Source organism: Rhamphochromis sp. 'chilingali', assembly GCF_963969265.1.
Source record: "Rhamphochromis sp. 'chilingali' genome assembly, chromosome: 3".
NCBI classification, from domain to species: domain Eukaryota; kingdom Metazoa; phylum Chordata; class Actinopteri; order Cichliformes; family Cichlidae; genus Rhamphochromis; species Rhamphochromis sp. 'chilingali'.
In genome coordinates, this window is record NC_137931.1 from 41,345,618 (window position 1) to 41,364,220 (window position 18,603).

General features: G+C 40.2%; 1 protein-coding gene across 3 annotated transcripts in view; it reads right to left on the reverse strand.

The window, feature by feature from the left end:
- Positions 1–18,603, reverse strand: part of ncanb (neurocan b) — a 174,660-nt gene that overhangs the window by 122,238 nt on the left and 33,819 nt on the right. For all 3 annotated transcript variants that reach the window (XM_080876810.1, XM_080876808.1, XM_080876809.1), the window contains exons 3-5: positions 7,331–7,560; positions 7,056–7,224; positions 2,312–2,486 (exon numbers count right to left, since the gene is read on the reverse strand). In XM_080876810.1, coding sequence (XP_080732936.1) covers positions 2,312–2,486; positions 7,056–7,224; positions 7,331–7,560 — 574 coding nt within the window. The remainder of the gene's footprint in view (positions 1–2,311; positions 2,487–7,055; positions 7,225–7,330; positions 7,561–18,603) is intronic.

The window sequence follows — 18,603 nt, forward strand, 5'->3', positions numbered from 1 at the left end:
TTGCTTGGTGTCTGATGAAATGGCGGTTGATGTCTATATTTTTTCACCAAGTATTAATTGGACACTTTCCTCCTGGCTGATGTGCAGTCAGAGCCTCCTGGATCTAGACCAATTAGGTAGCTCCCGAGTGAAAACAACAGGAGTGCGGGATGGAAGGCGAGAAAGAAAAAGGCAAGGAAGTCGTGCCGCAGGAAGTCTGTGAAAAACTGTCAGGCAGACAACAGTCAGTGTGCTTGCCAAGTGGAGCAACGGCAATTTGAAATTAAAATGCTGATATGGAAAACAATGTGGAGAGGCAGGCTCTGACTGGTAATGTAAAAAGGGATTTAACAGAAAGTGGCAAGCTGAAGTACATGGCTGACAGACAGCTCAGAGGGGGCTGATGTAGTTAAACTGCCTTTCCAGTGTACAAACAAGCTATTAGGTCCAATTATGTTGCACAGTATCAAGTCTATGAAAACCCCCAAAATATCACAATGACTTTCAAACTTTGATACTTTATACTTATAGATAGTTCATTAACTTGTGTTTTTGTAGACGTATTATTTAGAGATTGTCTTTTGTTATAATGTTTGATAGTGAGGAAAGCAATCACAAATATTAGTCTTATCTACTGCTTGAAAGAGGTTTTATACGATAACTCTCTTCAGCAAACCGTGTTAGTATGAGAACTAGATAGATAACTTATTTAAAAGTCAAGTTCAGCTGCAATCTATGAGTCAGTCAGTGTCTATAGGATAAATAATGTGTTGCCTGTAACCGAAGACAGTTTCCTCACAGATTCTCTAAAACTTGAAATTTGGCACACTGACTGATATTTTTCACCAAACCTCATGACTACACCTCGAGCATAGCAATCCCAACCAATGGGGTTGGGCTTGCTGAAAGTAATTTTGTGCATATATCTTTAAACCACATAAATGAGGATTCAAAAAGGATCAAGCAAAGCGTTCAAAGCATGTTACAAGGTCAATTTCCACCATACAAAATCACCAAAGTAATGGATGTTTTGAAGACCTCTTCCAGTCATCCCCAAAAATACCTTCAGTCAAATGTTGTTGGGATTTTTTAAATAACTCATGTGCGTTCTTAAGTCACAGCCAATGAAAAGCACCAATCAAGTGACATAGATGAACTTCAGACAAAGCCTTATGAAAGTGAAAAGACAGAGCTTACAGAAAGTGATTGTGATTTTTGGCACTATTAGATCATTATCCCATAGCGTCCTGCCTAACTGCTCACCACTGTTTTTTCATTTCAGCTATCATTAATGACCTTTTAAAATTTACCCCAGGTTTTCTCAATTGGATTAGCAGAAAACAATTCAAATAAATTGAGGGTACCAATTCTTACACATGTTATGAAACTATGCATGAACCCATGCCATTTCCCATTACAGTGGTCCCTTGTTTTTCACGGGAGTTACGTTCTAAAAATAACCCGCGATAGGTGAAATCTGCAAATTAGCCAATTATTATAGATGTTTTAAGGCTGTAAAAGCCCTCACTACACACTTTATACACTTTTCTCAGACAGGGATGAACATTTCACACTTTTCTCTCTTGTTTAACACTCAAAGTTCAAACCTTGTAGAAAAATAAGTCCAGTATTGTAGAATGAAACCAAAGACACCTGCAGGTGACGACGTTTTGTCGACATTGTTGTGTTTGTTGGGGAGAAAATTTACAGACATACAGAACAAGACTTCAGAGTCACACAGCTTATTTGTTGTCATTTCTAGCCAGAGGGAAAATATGTCTTTTTTTCACAATTTTTCTTCTGGATTTGCTGATGATACCCTTTATTTAATGGGGGTTTGTTGCACAGATTCCACAAAAAGACTGAGGAGTCACTTGGGTTTGTGAACTGGCTATGAACATCTTGTGTTATTTAAAGCAGACTCCATGAGTGGGGAGTGGATTTGAGTGATTTGGGGTAAATAAAAGGGTAATTAATGATAGAAGCAAAAAACATCTAAATTTAGCAGCAGTGAGGTGGGCGGTTAGCCAGGCCATTCTACGTTGGGCCAGAATTTTAAAAAACGGACATTGTGAATAAATAACTTGAAACCAGTGATTTGGGCCATCACATCATAAGAAAGTAATGACAGAGGAGAAAGAAAGCAGATTTAATGCACTTCAAAACTGGATATATTTTTTTAAGACCTGGAAGCTATTTACATTGTTTATATACAGTTTCTAGAATGTAGTAATTCAGCCAGTATATTAACTAGTCATATTGAATAATGTATTCTTGAATTTTATTCCAACAAAACCCAAATAGCTCTTGTACCCAGCTTGAAAAGCCTCACCGTACAGTCTGGTCAGAAAGCCAGCCAGCGTCACAGTTGTCATAGCCATCAGCAAAGGTAGCCTGCAGCTGACCAGGTGTTGCGATGGCCGCTGAGTTCTCCATGCACACCCTCTTGGCATCAGCAAAGGTCAGGGCATAGCGGTCATGAGGGGCCCGGTAGTGGAATACCACACCTGGAGCAAAGAAATTGTGATAAGAAATAAAGAGGAAGCTCAAAAAACACGAATACATAACATGCAACCTTCAATTCACCAAAGTATTTATGAACTATAACCTTGCACCATCGAAACATGAGCATGTACATGCTCACAGGCATATGTGCACAAAGCCCCCTTGACATCCTCATCAGGTGTTGACATTGTTCCATCTGTGTGATATGAAACTACAGGATTCAGATTCAGGAACCTCTGTACGTGAGTCTCATTTGCATCGGATAGTCGGTTGGCTTATTTGAGAAAAGAGATGTTGCCCTTGGATACAGAGATTGACAAACAGTGGTGATGTTTATTTGACTGATTTAACAGTACAAACACAGTGTCCCCCTGCTGCACGCCGCCTGCCTCTGAACCCATGATGGAATGACAAAGAAGACAGACAAAGAAAAGGAAAACCATGCGTGCATTAAACCAAAGTGAAAAGAAAAATAGGCAGAGAATATGAAAAGCTTGGTTAAAAAATTTGAAGTAGAAAGACATGACACAGTATATTCCATCGAACCTGGAATAGAACTGCATCAGAAGGTCTATCCAAGTTCAAGTGTTTATCCTTCAGTTCACACCTCTGGTTGCCTTTCACACAACACTGTGCCCCTGATGTGCATCCAGCAACATGAAAGCTAGTGGCTGTTTGGCAACTAATACATCGCCTTTATCTTCGCTGGCATTGTCTGGGAGAGTGACAGATATTCCTATGTGAGACGTAGGGCCCTTGTGACAATTTGAGCATTAACACTCCAGGCTTTAGCGCAGAGAGTAAGCAGGGCCATTTGTAGACAGAGAGAGTTCCCACAGCACCAGCAGTGCATCTGCTGTTGCGGGCAGAAGAAATGTTTTGTTTCTTTTCTCTTCTCCTAATTTCTCAGCCTCCATCCCTTCTCTTTTGAGGCTGCGGGGTTTTGTCCAAACATAGATGCTACTGTAGCTTGCTGGCTAACACATGCACCAGAGAGATAAATGGGTTTCCTCTCAGCATGGGAAACCCAGTGCCTTTCCACAGGGAATGCACAATACCTCATCTCATCTATTTTTACCACGATGCATCTTTGTACATCCCCACACAGTCTCCTAAGGGAAAAACAGAAAGCCACCATATGATGCCCTCGTTGCTACACTAATCAGGAGCTGGTGTCTCTTGACACTTGAATTATTATATGGCGCAATGTGCTTTAGTGTTTAAAAATGTATAATTATTTTTCTTTATTTAACCCAACAAATACAATGAGGCAATTTTGAATAAATGATCAACCTTTTTTGTTTAAATTACAGAGCGGTAAGAGCAGTTTCAAAGTGCTAATTTTTTTGAAAATACAATCACTTACTTGCTTTCTGGCCATGGATGAGAGAACCACTTTCAAGTCTGACAATATAAACACAGCAAATACAGAAACAGCTAGTCTGACAGCATTTGAACATTTTGTGCCATTCTGAAAGGAGCAACAGTAACTCTACTACATTGGGTCAAGTGATATTTACATATCACTTTAAACACATATGTCTGAACTGCAAGCAATTGGATTAAAGGCACAACATGTAAATAATGAATGTGTCACAATGAAGTTAACAAACTGAGCAATGCATTACAAGTCTAAAGATAGTTTACTCCCACCTCTTGGTTGTATCATCTTTCTGCAACTGATGTATTTTAAGTTCAGAGTGTGATTTCTAAACCACACTTTCATTCCTAATTTGTGACAACGCAGAAAAGGTGACAAAGGAAACAACAGAACATAAAGTAAAATTAAACAGTCGCAGTGCTGACCTGTAAGTTACACAAGCGCTATATGAGGAAACATTTCAAAGCAGTGACATTTTAGACTAGTGTGTTAGACACTGCTGTTCGATGCACTACAATCATCATCCACAAAATAAGAAAAAAACAAAACAAAAACAAACTTTTGGAAAAAAGAAAACAACTTCAATCTCTCCAGTAAACTTTCAGAAACTTGCAGAGTTGATATCAGCTTTTCTAGATGGTCGTCTTATAGCTGACATGATCTGGCCATTCAAGTAGTTTCCTTCCATTCAGAGGTTACATTAACAATAGTCAGTGCAGATACACTATGCACTGCTCTTACAGCAGTGAGCTGCCATATGTCACCACAGAGAAAGTCTGACAAACACAATCAATAGCACTGCGTTGTAATTGGTGAGACACAACCAATTGGTCAGTCAATATGTGCCAGGAGAAAGGAAGACGATGGAGACAAAACAAGGAGGAAGAAAGGCAGAGGGAACAAGGGAGAAATAAAAAAAAAAAAACAAATGGCAGAAGAGGACATCAGGGAACACACAAATTACTCTATAAGAAGAGTGGTGTGGATTAATATGATATTAATACAGCTGAGCAGTATCAATACCTGCTAATTAACATGTTGAGCAGTTGGTAGAATTAGCGAGAGGACGGCTGTGGTCTGCCATGTACCGTGACTTCCAATTAAGACTAAGCCCTGGAGAAGGCTACTCCTTGCCAGCTACGTAATTGGCTTCTCTCTGAAGGAGTGGTTTTCATGGTGTATTAATCAATTGGCCAAGAATGGGAGGACACAGGGTCTCCTAAGCATAGTGGCAGGGGTCTCACTTATGAAATGTATTCTATGAGCACCTATTAGGTGTTCTTCATACTTGACAAAACCAGATGGCATCCTTGTTGAAGTACTGAAATTAGGCATTAGGCATAGTGGTCTTTACAAACAGGCACACACAAATTTCCCACAGACATTAACAAGCTTGCACGTGTTCACATTTGAACCATGTGCAGAAACTGAGTGCAGTCTGTCTCTATTACTATGAAGAGTGAAAATGGAGCCAAAAGTCCTCTGAACTTTTACAGCTTCTGTTGGTTATGTTAGCGGTAGCATGGCTTCGTAGTAAGTGGTGGCGTGGTGTACAGTGCCTAATGCATCAATCAGTTCCCGGCAGTCATTATGATAGTAGGTTATTATTAAAAATAGTGAGTGCCCCGACAAAAACCTATGATAGCTTTGCAGATAAAACACCCAGACACGGTAATAATAGTTCCACTAGAGCGAGCTACCTCCAAGTAGCGTGGTATTCCACAAATATCGGTTTCCTGGACAGAACAAATGGTTTGCCTATTTAGTTAAGCCACCTAGAGCCACACAGAGCTCTCGGTGCAATGCTATTTGACAACACTGTGCCCTGCTGGGTTTCTACCTTATTGGCTTCATTAGGTTTTCAGTGCATGAACAGCACCTGAATGGCCCAGGTCAATGATGTTTAATGTGTTTGAGTTCCTTCACCTTTTCCCTATCATCATACATTCTACATAAACAGTAAACAACCCTTGCTGTAATGATTGTACTAGCCTGACACGGAAACAGGGTCATTATTATTCATAGTGGCAGACCTTGAGAGCTACAATGGAGCTATACACAACCAGCGCGGCAGTTATTTGCTGAGACAGTTCTTTGTGTTGGTTAAACACACATAACGCATACATAATGTAATCGCATACATCAACACACACTGAATAGAAATAATCAGTTTTTATGAAGATACTTCCTGCTTTCTACCTTTTTTCTTTTTCTTACAAAACATTGAAAATAGTGTTAATAATTCGTCTTATAGCCATCAAATTAAAACAAAACCTGGTCACGTCCTAAGTTTGTTACATGTACAAACTCTGATTAGGATGAGAGGAGGCAGTGGTATAACTGAACACTACAATAATAACACAAACAATTAATGAAGATTACCCCAAATATGCTGTTTGAGTTTTTGAATCTTTTTATTAGTTTAGTTCTTGATTTTTTTATTACTGGTAATTCTGTCTGCACTCCTAATGATGCTACATCTAACCAGATGAACTAGCAGTAATTTTAAATTGCTACTGTGTTGTATTCCAAGTTGTTTCTTTATATAACAGATACTACATCCTGAATCAGTTGCACAGATATTGTACACACTACTAAATAATGAAGTGTAAGCTTTTAAATAATTTTAAAATCATCTGGACCGTGACTGGGATCATTTTGAAATGAAACTGGAGCAATTTTAAAACAGAATCAGTCATCCAGTCACAAATATTATACTGTTGTTTTATTGTAATTCAGCACTGCAGGTATATTTATTTTGCAACTGCTTACAAAAAAAGACCCTGGAGCCTACTTTTGCCTACCTCCCAGCTCACACTGAACGCAACATCAATGCCTATCCCTGCAGGTGGTGCATCCACAGGATGGGGTAGATACATGGACTTTGCTAGACAGGGGTTCATGCTATTTCTTTCCACTGTAATTGACCGAGCATCATGGTTACAGATCTGGCCACCAAATGCTTGGCGCCTAGTTTTCTTCCTACTAGTTTGTGGATGAGGTTATCGAGCTCTAAATCTTCCACTTCTGGAGTTTTCTGCCTTAGAGGTAGGGTGAGGAGCGGGTGATGCTAGTGTGACTACTCACTATATTTTACCAGAAGTAATTTAAATGTAGGTGAAATGTTGAAAACTTTACCTTAAATTTAAAATAACTATCACAGTGAAAGAAAAGTTTACATTTTATTCACCTGTGACCTCCAGAGGAACTGTGTCCTGCTCATCATTAATGCCCACCACTACCTCACACCGATATAGACCAGAGTCGCTAGAGCGCAGCCCAGTCAGAGCGAGACTGGCATTGTAGCGGTTCTTATTATAACCAGGCAGTGTGACACGACCCTGGAAGGCCTTCTTCACCTGAGGAGCAGAGAGTGAGAAAAATAGTGGAAAAAAAATGTTTGAGAGAAATAGCTAAATTACAGGTAAGTCAAGCATTTACTAACGGTAAATATGTTTACTGTACCTTGACCACATTGTCTTTGGCCACCAGGACTGACTGTTCCTTTTGCAGGCCATCAGAGCCTCTTTGGCCCCAAACCTTAGTCCACTTGATTCTGGGCGGCTCATGGAATGAACCAGCACTGGGGCGGAGGGTGAAGAGGCAAGGGAGCAGAACTGTTTTAGAAAGCTCCTCACTTATGGTCTGATGGGTAACCTTCCGCATATTCACCACTGTATCTGCACTGGTTAAGCCTGAGAAGAGGAGAGGAGAAATAAATCAGTGCTTTTCATTTGTAAATGAAGTAACAAAATGTTTTGTCTCATTAAGCAGGTTTCTCTTAGTTGCTTCTTTGAGAGTCAAGCATGTGCTTTCCCTCTGAGTTCCGTTACCCCATCAGATCTTTCTTGTAGTAGAGTAGAAGGGAAAAAACACAAGCTCATTGTGTCCCTATGATTATTGATTATCCGTCATTGATCCAACAGACCATTAGCTTGATATCTAACACTGGGAGGCATATATATAAAAGATTTCAAAGGTGCTTTCATGAACCATACATCAAATGTGGATATGAATTATAGGATCAATATTACACACCTCTTTTTGCAGTTTAAGTCACCACCATCCCCACCGTAAAAATAAAAATATTTTATCCTAAATGCAGGGACAGGATATTATTAAAATGAATGACTTTAAGAAAAGGTAGTGTCTTGAGCAAAATCCTGCAAAGTTCTGTTATTGATATTTGTTTTCAACCAGTGTAAAACTCTTTTTTCAATGGTAGAGTTTCTTTAATACACATCATACATTATCTTTATGCTCTAATCCGGTGCCACCTTCACAGAAAAGATATAGGTAGCTCATTTACATTGTAGAGGGAAACAAAACAACACAGTGATGCAGTTTATCACTTCTGAGCTTTATCCACTTCTTTGTTTCTCTTGTGCACAGTGTATGAATGAGGTTTACCTGTAAACGCTTTCCCCTCATCTCACTTTTTTATAGTTCGCTTATCAGTCACTACTTCCTTTCTCTTATTTCTAAGAATCCTGATAAAAAATGTTGCTGTCTTATCTAATTTGCCCCAAAGACAAGAAACAGCCAAGAAACACATTCATTTTCAATGTACAGTTGTGTGTATGCAGCAGCTGATGGGTGGCTTAATGATATTTCTTGCAGCCGTGCCTGGCTGAGCTCCATGACTCCAGGAGGGTTCAATCTTTTGGGAAAGCAATTCTTACATGAAAGGTTCATTGTATTTTTTGTTCGTTTAATTGAAGAGAATTGTTCCCTCCAAATCTGAAGTCATGACTGTGAGATGGACAGGTGGGTTAGTGTAGGGCTGCAAGTGATGAGGGTTGTGTAGCAGACTTATGGTGAAGAAAGAGCTGAGCAAGAAAGAAAATCCTTTGATTTATTACTTATGGTCATGAGCTTTGGGTAGTGACCAAAAGAATTAGACTGCAGATACATTTAGATGAATTAATTTCCTCCGTAGGCTGGCAGGGAATAGCTTTAGAAATATAGAGCTGCTGCTCCCTTGTGTCAAAGAGAAGCCATGCGATGTGGTGCAGGTCTCTAATCAGGATTCCTCCAGGGAAACTTCCCTTGAAGACCTCAGGGTAGACCTGGAATTTCAGGGGTGATATCTATCTGGCCCAGCAGTGTCTCTGGATTCCCCAAGAAGAACAGGAAACAATTAGGCTGACTAAAGTTTTGTTAGTTGCTGGAAAAATACATATGGAATACCCCGATTAGCTTTCTGCTCTTGTAATTGTTTTTTGTCATTAGCAATTGTTATCATGTATTCATTCTACAAGGGCACCATTGAAAGTGTCCTCGCTGGCTGCTGTGTGGAACCGAGGCTGCACAACCTCCTGCCAGAAGACCGGCTGACCGGAAGACCCAGCAAGCCATAGTGAGTGCAGCCAACAAGATTATTTGTGCCCTCCTGCCCTTCCTCATGGACATTTTCAACACCCATCTCTTCCACCCTTCACACTTCCTTTTCAGCTTCTTGCCTTCGGAAAGAAGATTTCTAGAGCATCCGGGCTCGCTCTGCTAGACTGATAAACAGCTTCATTCACCAGGATGTTAGAAGACTGAACTCTGTTCACTATCACCCTGCTCTGCCCTCTAACCCTAGACTGTAAAACTATCTCACATGAGTTGCATTTAAATCTTTAATGCTGCTGTCTGTCTTTGGTAAACAAAAGTCCCATACAGAATCCAAGATCGTTCAGGCCACACGAGAACTTAACACAGGGAGCTAATAAGATAGTGAGACAAAGGCTGAGGAGAAGATGGGACTATTTATACAGATGGGGTAATCAGGGAAGTGGAAACAGCTGAGACACAAGTGTGAGTCACTTGAGTCACTTGTGAGGACAATCAAGACAGAAGAGACAAGTAACTATAAAAATAAAACATGTTAAAGTGTTCCTGAGTGAGACAGAGTTGCCCTTGATGCATCCATCAAAGTGTGAGCGTCTGAATGTTAGGCTAAAAGTCTTAGCCATAGATAAAAGTGGTTGTATGAATGTGAATGCATTAATAAGGCTTGTACTACTAAAATGATTGGAATAGCAAAGCACTATATAAACACCAGTTTCATTTAAAATGAGGAAAGACACACAGGGATTAATAAATTCATGAATGTAAACAGTATCTATTACTAAAAGATAACAAGCATTATAATGGTCAGGAATAATTGAAAATAAAACCTCAGCACTAAACAACAATATACTAAGAATAAAAGAAACCTTAAAGCAAAGAAACAGAGAGTACCTAAAAATAAATAAGAAACTGAGACTTCAAAAACTCTGGGAACAGACCAGGGTCCACAGTAAGTTACTTTATTAATAAAACATGTTTTAAAACTGGCCTGTAGTGTCAGTCAGTCAGCAAATAATTAGAAACACAATTTGACCTGCAGAGAAGTTGAAGATCTATATCAAACAGGTACAGCTGCTGCTAAGAATGAGTGACAAAAGACAAGTAGAGAGAAAAAACAAATAAAGAATTTAGCACAGCCAAGGATTGTGAAACAGACAGTGAGGTGGGGAAAATGAGCCTACCCGATTTCTTTTATTAGTGTCGGTTTCCGCTGTCATGCTCCATTCCTATTTGTCTGAATCCATGTTAAAGTACTACACGCTATAAGGTCAGCCTGTCCTGCCTGTAATTAAATGGCATATTTCTGGAACAGTGCTTTTCCAGTGATCACAGACGCATCGCTGCGTGAGCTGCTCAACCCCTCCGTCCTTCTCCCATCCTTGTCATTTTTCTCCCCATCTCCTGCCATTCTCTTTTCCCTCTTCGTCCCCTGCAGTACAACCACCTGCCAGCTTTCAGATGAGCTTTTCAACTCACTTTTTCTTATTTTTGTATTTTTATTCCACATATGTATAAACATATACTATTTTTTTTTATTATTATTGTTTTCAGGACTTGATCCTCCTTAGCCCTTCTGTAAAAATTCACTTATTCCACCATTCTGACTCAACTTTGAATTAGTTGCCTTATCTTTGACAGCCACTGAATGCAATGCTCCCAACAGGGGAATATGATGTGAATGTGTGTGTGTACTTGCAAGTGGAAAAAAAAAATCTTATCTCTTATTTACTATTCATGGAACATCAAGTGCACACTCTCTGCTCTGCACACACAGACACACACACATAACACACAAACCTTGCTGCCACATTTCATCCCTTACTGGATAGTTAATGTGCCTTTGAACACACATAAAAAATGTGCATGATTAGCTGTCATTGCTCATTCCTGTAGCCCTTATCCTGTTGCAGTTGCTCAAGCTAAGAGGATGAGTGCCTCTTCCCTGATAGCTTAACATCAGCCCTCCCATCACATTTTCACCTCCCCACAGACGCATAAACACACATTAATACCCACTTCTCTGCTTCTCCCAGTGACATCGCCTTAGACAAATGCTACTTGTTTAACTCCCTCACCGACAGATCTGTGTTGCTTGGCATGGCAACATCAAACAGCATTTGTGCTCTGAAATGGCCTCTCGTTTTGCACTCGAGAGGCGTTCAGCCCGTCGAGTGAGGTGACCTGTGAAACAAAATGCATGAAGCTTTCGAAAGCAGAATGATAAGACAAGAAGGGGAGGTGAGGAATAAATAAGCAAAGCAGTGTGGGTTGTTACCATGTGGCTACTTAGAGAAGACACCTTTTTCTGATTACTGTTTTTTCTCGCCTATGTATTAAAAAAATGTTTTTTTAGTTAGATGAATGCTCATATTTATTTTCTGGTGGCTCAATCAGTAAATAGCAACAAAAGTTGTTCCTCTTTAGCTTTACGTGTTGCTGGAGTTCCTGCGTTGTTAGGCTCAATCAATAACAATATTAATTTTATTATCAAAATATAAAACATATATATGAAACCATACATCTCAGCTGAACAGACACCACAAGTTCATGTAAACCATGGATACCACTGTTTTGCCAGCATGGCTGTTCCAAATAGCCTCTTGCCATGTAATGAATGCTTGACTTTCTCAGTATTTAATGCTCCCATTGGGGTTTATGTCAGGTGATTTTGTAGAAAGTAAAGCATATTCCCACAACCATGTTTGTTGAGGGTTTATTGGACTGTGATGTCATTCTCTCTTCTATTCATCTAACTTTCTGCTCATCCCATCTCTACCATCCTCCTTTGTCACACCACCCCTCTGCATGTCTTCCTTCACTGCTTCCATAAATCTCCTCTGTGGTCTTCCTCTTTTCCTCCTGCCTGGCAGCTCATGTGGTCACTGTTGGTCTGCTTAGCTGCACAGGGAATGCATCTGATTAAGTTTTTGCAAAGTGTTTTAGAGTGCCACATATTTTAGACACCTTCAGTCAAGGCAAGCGGTGACACTGAGAAAGTCCCTTTTTGCAAATAATAATGAAATGACTTCAGGCACTTTCACTAGTCCTGATTACTAAGCAATGTTTTTATATAATGAGCAGCTCACATCGGCTGAATGTTGACTCAGTGGAAGGTTTAAGTTTATCAAAGCATCAAGGTTACCAGGTGTATTGGGATGCTTATAATTTCTAATAAATTATTCATATTAATTTTGTCAATAACAGCACAGAAAATACTTGAGCTCTCTGGTATGAGAGTAGACGTGCAGGAAATAATTTACTTCTGACTTCTGTTTTACTTGATGGCAGCAACAATATCATTTTGCATTGATAGAAGAACTTGCAGAAGTAATGTAAAAGATACACAACTGACTCAATCATGACAGAGTCCAGGATGATGAGTTTGGAAGGAGGTAAGGAATGGGAGAGAAACAAACCCAATATCCAAACGAACAGAAAGAAAAGGAAAAAAGAAACAGGGGGTATGTGTAACAGGAAAATTGAAGTGATGTGATGTGGAAAGGGAGTCAAGAGAAGATGATGGAAAAAGTAGACATGCACTGTTATGATTCAGCAGGAGATGTGTAAAGATTGACAAAGTGAGACATTCATGCTCATACACACAAACACAAACAGAAGCACACTTAAAAAAAACATCTTTCAGAAGAGAGGCTATCAGATTCCACTACCTGCTGTCACGCTCTTTGCTTTATCCCCCTTGAGGATGTGGCACTCGTCTTTGATTGTCACACACTCATGCACGTGCCCCTCCTCCCAACACACATGCCCGGACACACACAAATAGAGTGAAACGCGCTCCCAGAAGACAATCAACCTACAAACTTCCTTGCCTAAAGCGTGCACAGAACAAAAATAGGCAAATTTATTCTTTTAATTGGCCTGCCATTTTCTTGCCAAGTTCCACCTGCGTAAGTGTCATTTGGGTAACAACCCCAATGTTGCCAAAAGCGATACAAAGCTTTAAATGTAGCCAACCAAGTTTCACAATCAAAACCTCATTCACATTCTCCCGCCCACTCTTCACTCTTTCTGTCCACTTTATTTGGACAAATGCTTATCTTTGTTACATGGCCAGTGCTGCAATTTGCTCAGAGAAATTAAATAAAATAAATTGCCGATTCACTTGTTGAAAAGCCTAAATTACATCTCGAAGGGGACTGGGGGAATTTTGAAAGAAAAAAAAAAACAAGACAAACAACAACATTGCTCTCTTCCTCCATGGTAATGAATGTAAACAAGCAAGGGCGCCAGTGCCACCTCTATCTGAAATCTGCATTTAGATGGAAATGTTGTCACAGGCATAACCCACACAAGGCTCTTTTGTTTTGTTATCTATCCTTGTTTCATATTTCTCATTGTCATTCTTTTTTCTAAACAAGGCTTGGCTGGCTGTGAGGTGAAAAAAGACAAGAGGAAATCCTGAATGTCAATACAAAGCAGAAAGGTGCTCAAAAAGGGAGCGTGTGCTCAGTAAAACTTGTCCACTGGCAACATTGGATAGCAAAACCCAAGGTGCTATGGAGGACTCTTCTAAATGTCACCAGGTGATCTTTTATTGACCTCATCTTGTGTCTTTGCCTGCATGGGTACGAGAAGGGTAAGGTGTAACAGGACACATCGTGCAACTCTTCCCGGAAGATCCACTTCCAGCAGCCTGCAGGTAGAGCTTAGATTTTCCCATTTTCTCTGTTGGTTCACAGAGGCATCTGCGTGATCATCACCACTGACCCATCTGTCTTTCCATTAGAGGTGCTCTCGAATTATTAAACAGTCGGAGAGCCTTTATATAGCTGGCACGGAGCTGCACACAGACACAAGGTGGGCGGTAATGGCATTTTCACTGTAATAGGAACACAATTGAGAACATCATTCCTTGTTCTCGTTCTCTCTTTCTTATTCTTCCTCCTTTTCTTTCTTTCCATGGGGCTTGCAATGGGTTTTCCAAAGATAAAGGCAGCATTGTCTTCAATTTGCCAACATCACAGCTGCCAACCTGCCAGTCAAGAGCTCCCGGGACTGATCGAGTATATCCCTCTGCAGTCGTCGGCACTCCACTTCTGCTGCCTGCATGCCAGCTGATTATATGTTTGTGTAAGTGTGTGTGTGTGGACAAGTGTGTGCAGGTCATAAATCATGACAGACGAGCTGTCTGACAGAGTCACGCCGCTATTTGTTGATTACTGTGTTAAGAAATGACAGTCGATACAACACATACAACTGCACAGCAGCAGGCACGGCTTGAACTCTTTTGAGATTTTGCTTTCACCTGGGAGGTGCTACATAAAGAGACAGTTCACAGGAAGCGGTTTATATTTATTTAACTGCAATAGGTAAATGCCTTACTAATAATTCATATATGATTATCAGAAACATAATTGTGTAAAAATAAACAGATTTGCAACTGTTGAGTTCCTAAGAAATTTTCTGTTGCACTTTTACTCAAGTATTTATTTATGATACAGTTAGATTAGTTCTGATTATTTGTAGACTGTAACAGTTTTGTATGTTTAACTGGCCTCCTGTGCACTTGGTGCTCTGATACCTCACTAAAAAACACAGAACTGGGTTAAATAATCTGCCAGAAATGAAAGTTCTGTGTTCAAAGACATCCGATAAAATGCACTTAATGCACATGACAAGTGTTTTAATGATGCTGTTTATTTTAGATGTACATTACCGCTCTGCATACTCAAATACTGCTCAGTTGTTTAATTAATAATAATCAGATTAACCATATACTTTGCAAGTTAAAAAAAAACTAACAACAACAACAAAATAAAAAAACAGGTACTCCTGTTTAAAGTTAAAAATCATTAGACCTCAAAGTGGCCCTCAAAACTGACTATGTAGCTGCTTAGTATGAGGTTATAGTTGCATTTAAATTTTTTCACAAGAAATTATTCAAATTAACACACAAGGAGAAATATTTATATGTATTTTACTGTGGTAAGTTTCTTTGGTAAACAGGGAAAACAAAAGAAAGAGGGTAAAGTCGAACTTTTTAGAGCAAGTGGAAGCTGTATAAGTTTTGCCTTCTGTGTGAATAAAACACGTCAAGGGCAATGGTGGTAAGTGGGGGTTAGTTTTGTTTTCCTGAGAGCATTTCGTTTGCTGTCTTTATTGTTTTGGGGTTTTCTTTGTTGGTTGTGAAGAAATGCATCCTTTGAAAAAGACCTTGGATGATGCACAAAGACAAATGGAGAGAACAAGATGAATAACATGAAAACGGCGATGGCTGATCCTTAAGCACTGCCACGTTATCGCTTACGAAGAGCACAGTAAACGACGCTGAGGCTGATGCCGCCCTGTCCAAGCCAAGAAACCATAACCATGGCAACAGAGGCGCCACAAGTGCAAAAAAAGGCGGGAAGAAGCTTCTGATTAAAAGCACACTCACACGCGCGCTCACACATGCATACACACTTTAACTGTGTGCGTTGTCGGTGGCCTCCTCAAAGAGCAGATCTGATGCTATGTACTGTATAATGTAAATTAAACGAAGGGCTGGTTTCCTCATTTTTCCATCGTGTTTGATCAGTGGTGTGTGTTTCACTGCAGTGCAGCTGCACTACCCCTACAGGAAGTACACAGTCTCATCTGCAGAGACGCACACTGTAAATATACAAAGTTACACAAACAGTTGGATCTTCTAAACCAAAGACATTCAAAGACACACTAAGTTTTCTGTGTCTGTGTGTATGTGTGTGTGTCTGTGTCCATGCACATTCATGTCACCTCTCTAAGCACACCAGATCTGCCAGGCGGACATCATGCAGGGTTTGGAATTAATGTCTTCTTGCTGACATTCTCTCTCATGATATCTTCCACCAAAACATCCCTTCAACTCCCACTTGTTTCCAGGAGTCCTCCTCAGCTTCTTGATGTTTTCTTTCCTATTGCGCTCACGTCTTTCTTCTCCATCCATTGGGTATTTTGTGCTCTTATTATATACCACCTATGCTTTTCTGCCTAACCGACTTCTTTCTCTCTTAACGCCTGCTCCTCATTTTTCTCAGTTTGGCTTTTCTTCATATAAATCCTAAACCTATTTCAAAGCTAGACTAAAATTAATGAAAAGTAGCCTTTGGAAACAAAACCTAATGTGACAGACAGGAGAATGTACACATGCACTAATTGCAAATTCCTGTCTTACTTAATTAACAGCAGCCATATGCAGACATGTATTTTGTTATGTTCCTGATTTGTAAAATGTATCCTCTGCAAAAGGATTTCTTTTTCACAAACTGTTTCTGCCACTTGACATGTCACACTAATGAGCAGCATTTTGCATTTTAGCTGCTTTATGTCTCTGCCAGAGATGTGTGCTAATGTTACCAGTTGTGCGAAGGAAAAAAGATTTACAGATGGAAGATAGAGCGAATCCACAGTCTTAGCGAAAACAAGACAGAACAGATGAGACAAATCAGGAAAACATTTCTGATATTTAGACTGAACTGATGCTGTGCTATGTAACAGGAATATACAATGTGGCTATACAATAAAGTTAAGATTATGCTCAGTTTGATATACTGGCTGAAATGAATGGCCGACTGACGTTGCGTCTCAGACATTTATTCCTTCCTCTAAATGTCACCTGCAGAAATCTTTCTTCTTGGATCTTAACAGATATTTTATCTGCTTGTAACTAAACGCAGACAGTCGGTGCTTTGTTGAGCAAGTCAGCCTTCTGAATGATCACACTGCAGCGGAAAGCAGAGTTTGCAACAATCAGATCAAGTGAGAAAGAATAACTGTGACTTGTGTTCGAAACTATAATAGTGTTCAAACAGCCAGAGTTTGGATTAAAGATGGATTTATTTTGTGCTGTGAAATTTGCAGGGTGGGAATTTATCTAATGCACGTCTGTTATAATTAAGCCTTGATAAATGAACACAGTGCTTATTGACCTGGTTAGAGCCAGGCACGTTTTTTTTCTGTACAAGAAGCATAATCATAAAAGGCAAAAAACATATATGATCTAAATGTGACCAATCGCTTCTTCAAGGCAACCTTCCTATGCAATTCTGGACTGCTTATAGTGCTGCTGCTATTTCCAGACTGCTCACTAGGGTTTGGTTTTGAAAAGCTCTAATTTAACAGTCCCATCCTGAACCAGGCATGTGGTCTGAATACAGTTAAAGCCACGTGAGGGTAGGTTTGAGGCACAGCCTGCAAGAGTACCACTTCTACTAATGTTAATGTACACCAGTACATTAGGAGTGTGAGCGAGATAAAAGACAAAAACAACGTTACCAAACATGGCACCCCAATTGACGCAGCTCAAGGCTCACATGTCCCAAAAGAGGGCACTGTAGAAAAGACGGAATATGGGAATGTGGAGGCATTTTGGCTGTTTAATGTCCAGCGTTGAAAAAGACTATCATACACAGCAAACTGTGTCACTCCACAAATTGTTCTTACCATCTGAACCAGTGCCATCCTCTAGCGCTCGTGCAATGCAGGACTTGACGGTGCCAGACACTGTCTCCCATGCCTTGCCTTACCATGAAAGCAACAGCTCAACTTATTGCACAAGTCACGATGCCAGCAAGCAACAATCAAATCAAACAAATCTATTTAAGCGGGTGATTAAAGTAAATGACCCTCGTTACCAACTCCCTGGGTATTTTGTGATCAGGTATATTCCCCCATACCTACTGTAATCTTAAATCATGCCTTAAATCCTTTCTAAATCTGACTACATGCTTTGTCTCCTCCGCCTTCCTAGGTGACAGTTATTAACCCTCTCACTGTAGCTCTCTGTGCCTGAGCTGACTTTTACCAGGCCATGTCAGGCTTCACACTAACTTCCCTGAGGCTGCTGCCATGACTAATTTTGGACCTTCTGAGGCATAATGATACCTTTATCTTGCTTGGCACACTGCCGACATTTTAAAATTCATAAACATGCATATATACAAGTATATCAGCGTTTGTACAGGAGTGCAAGGCAAGCTCACACTATCGCCAACACACAGACAGACACATGTGCAAAAAGCTCACACCTAATCTGTTCCTTCCCCACCATCTTTCCATTTCAGGGCTGTCAAGCAAAGTGTCACAGGGTGAGCTTTAGTGCCACCCCTCCCAGTAGTCCCCTACCATTGACTATTTCCAGAGCCACTCAAGTGGAAAAAAGCACAAAATGCAAGGAGGAAAAAAAGAAAGCGAGAACAGGCGATGTTGATGGCCTCAAAAACTCCTCCAAAACTCCAAAACAGAAGCAGGGAGTGTCTTCTCGCATGACATACACACTCTGAATTGTCACGAGTGTGTTATCAGACTCCTTGGAGATGCTCTGTGTGTGTGCGGGCTACAGTTCTCTGTAAGTTGGCTGCAACTACCTGGCAGATGTAACCTGAGGCTTTCACACAAACAAATACACACAGAGAAAGACAGAA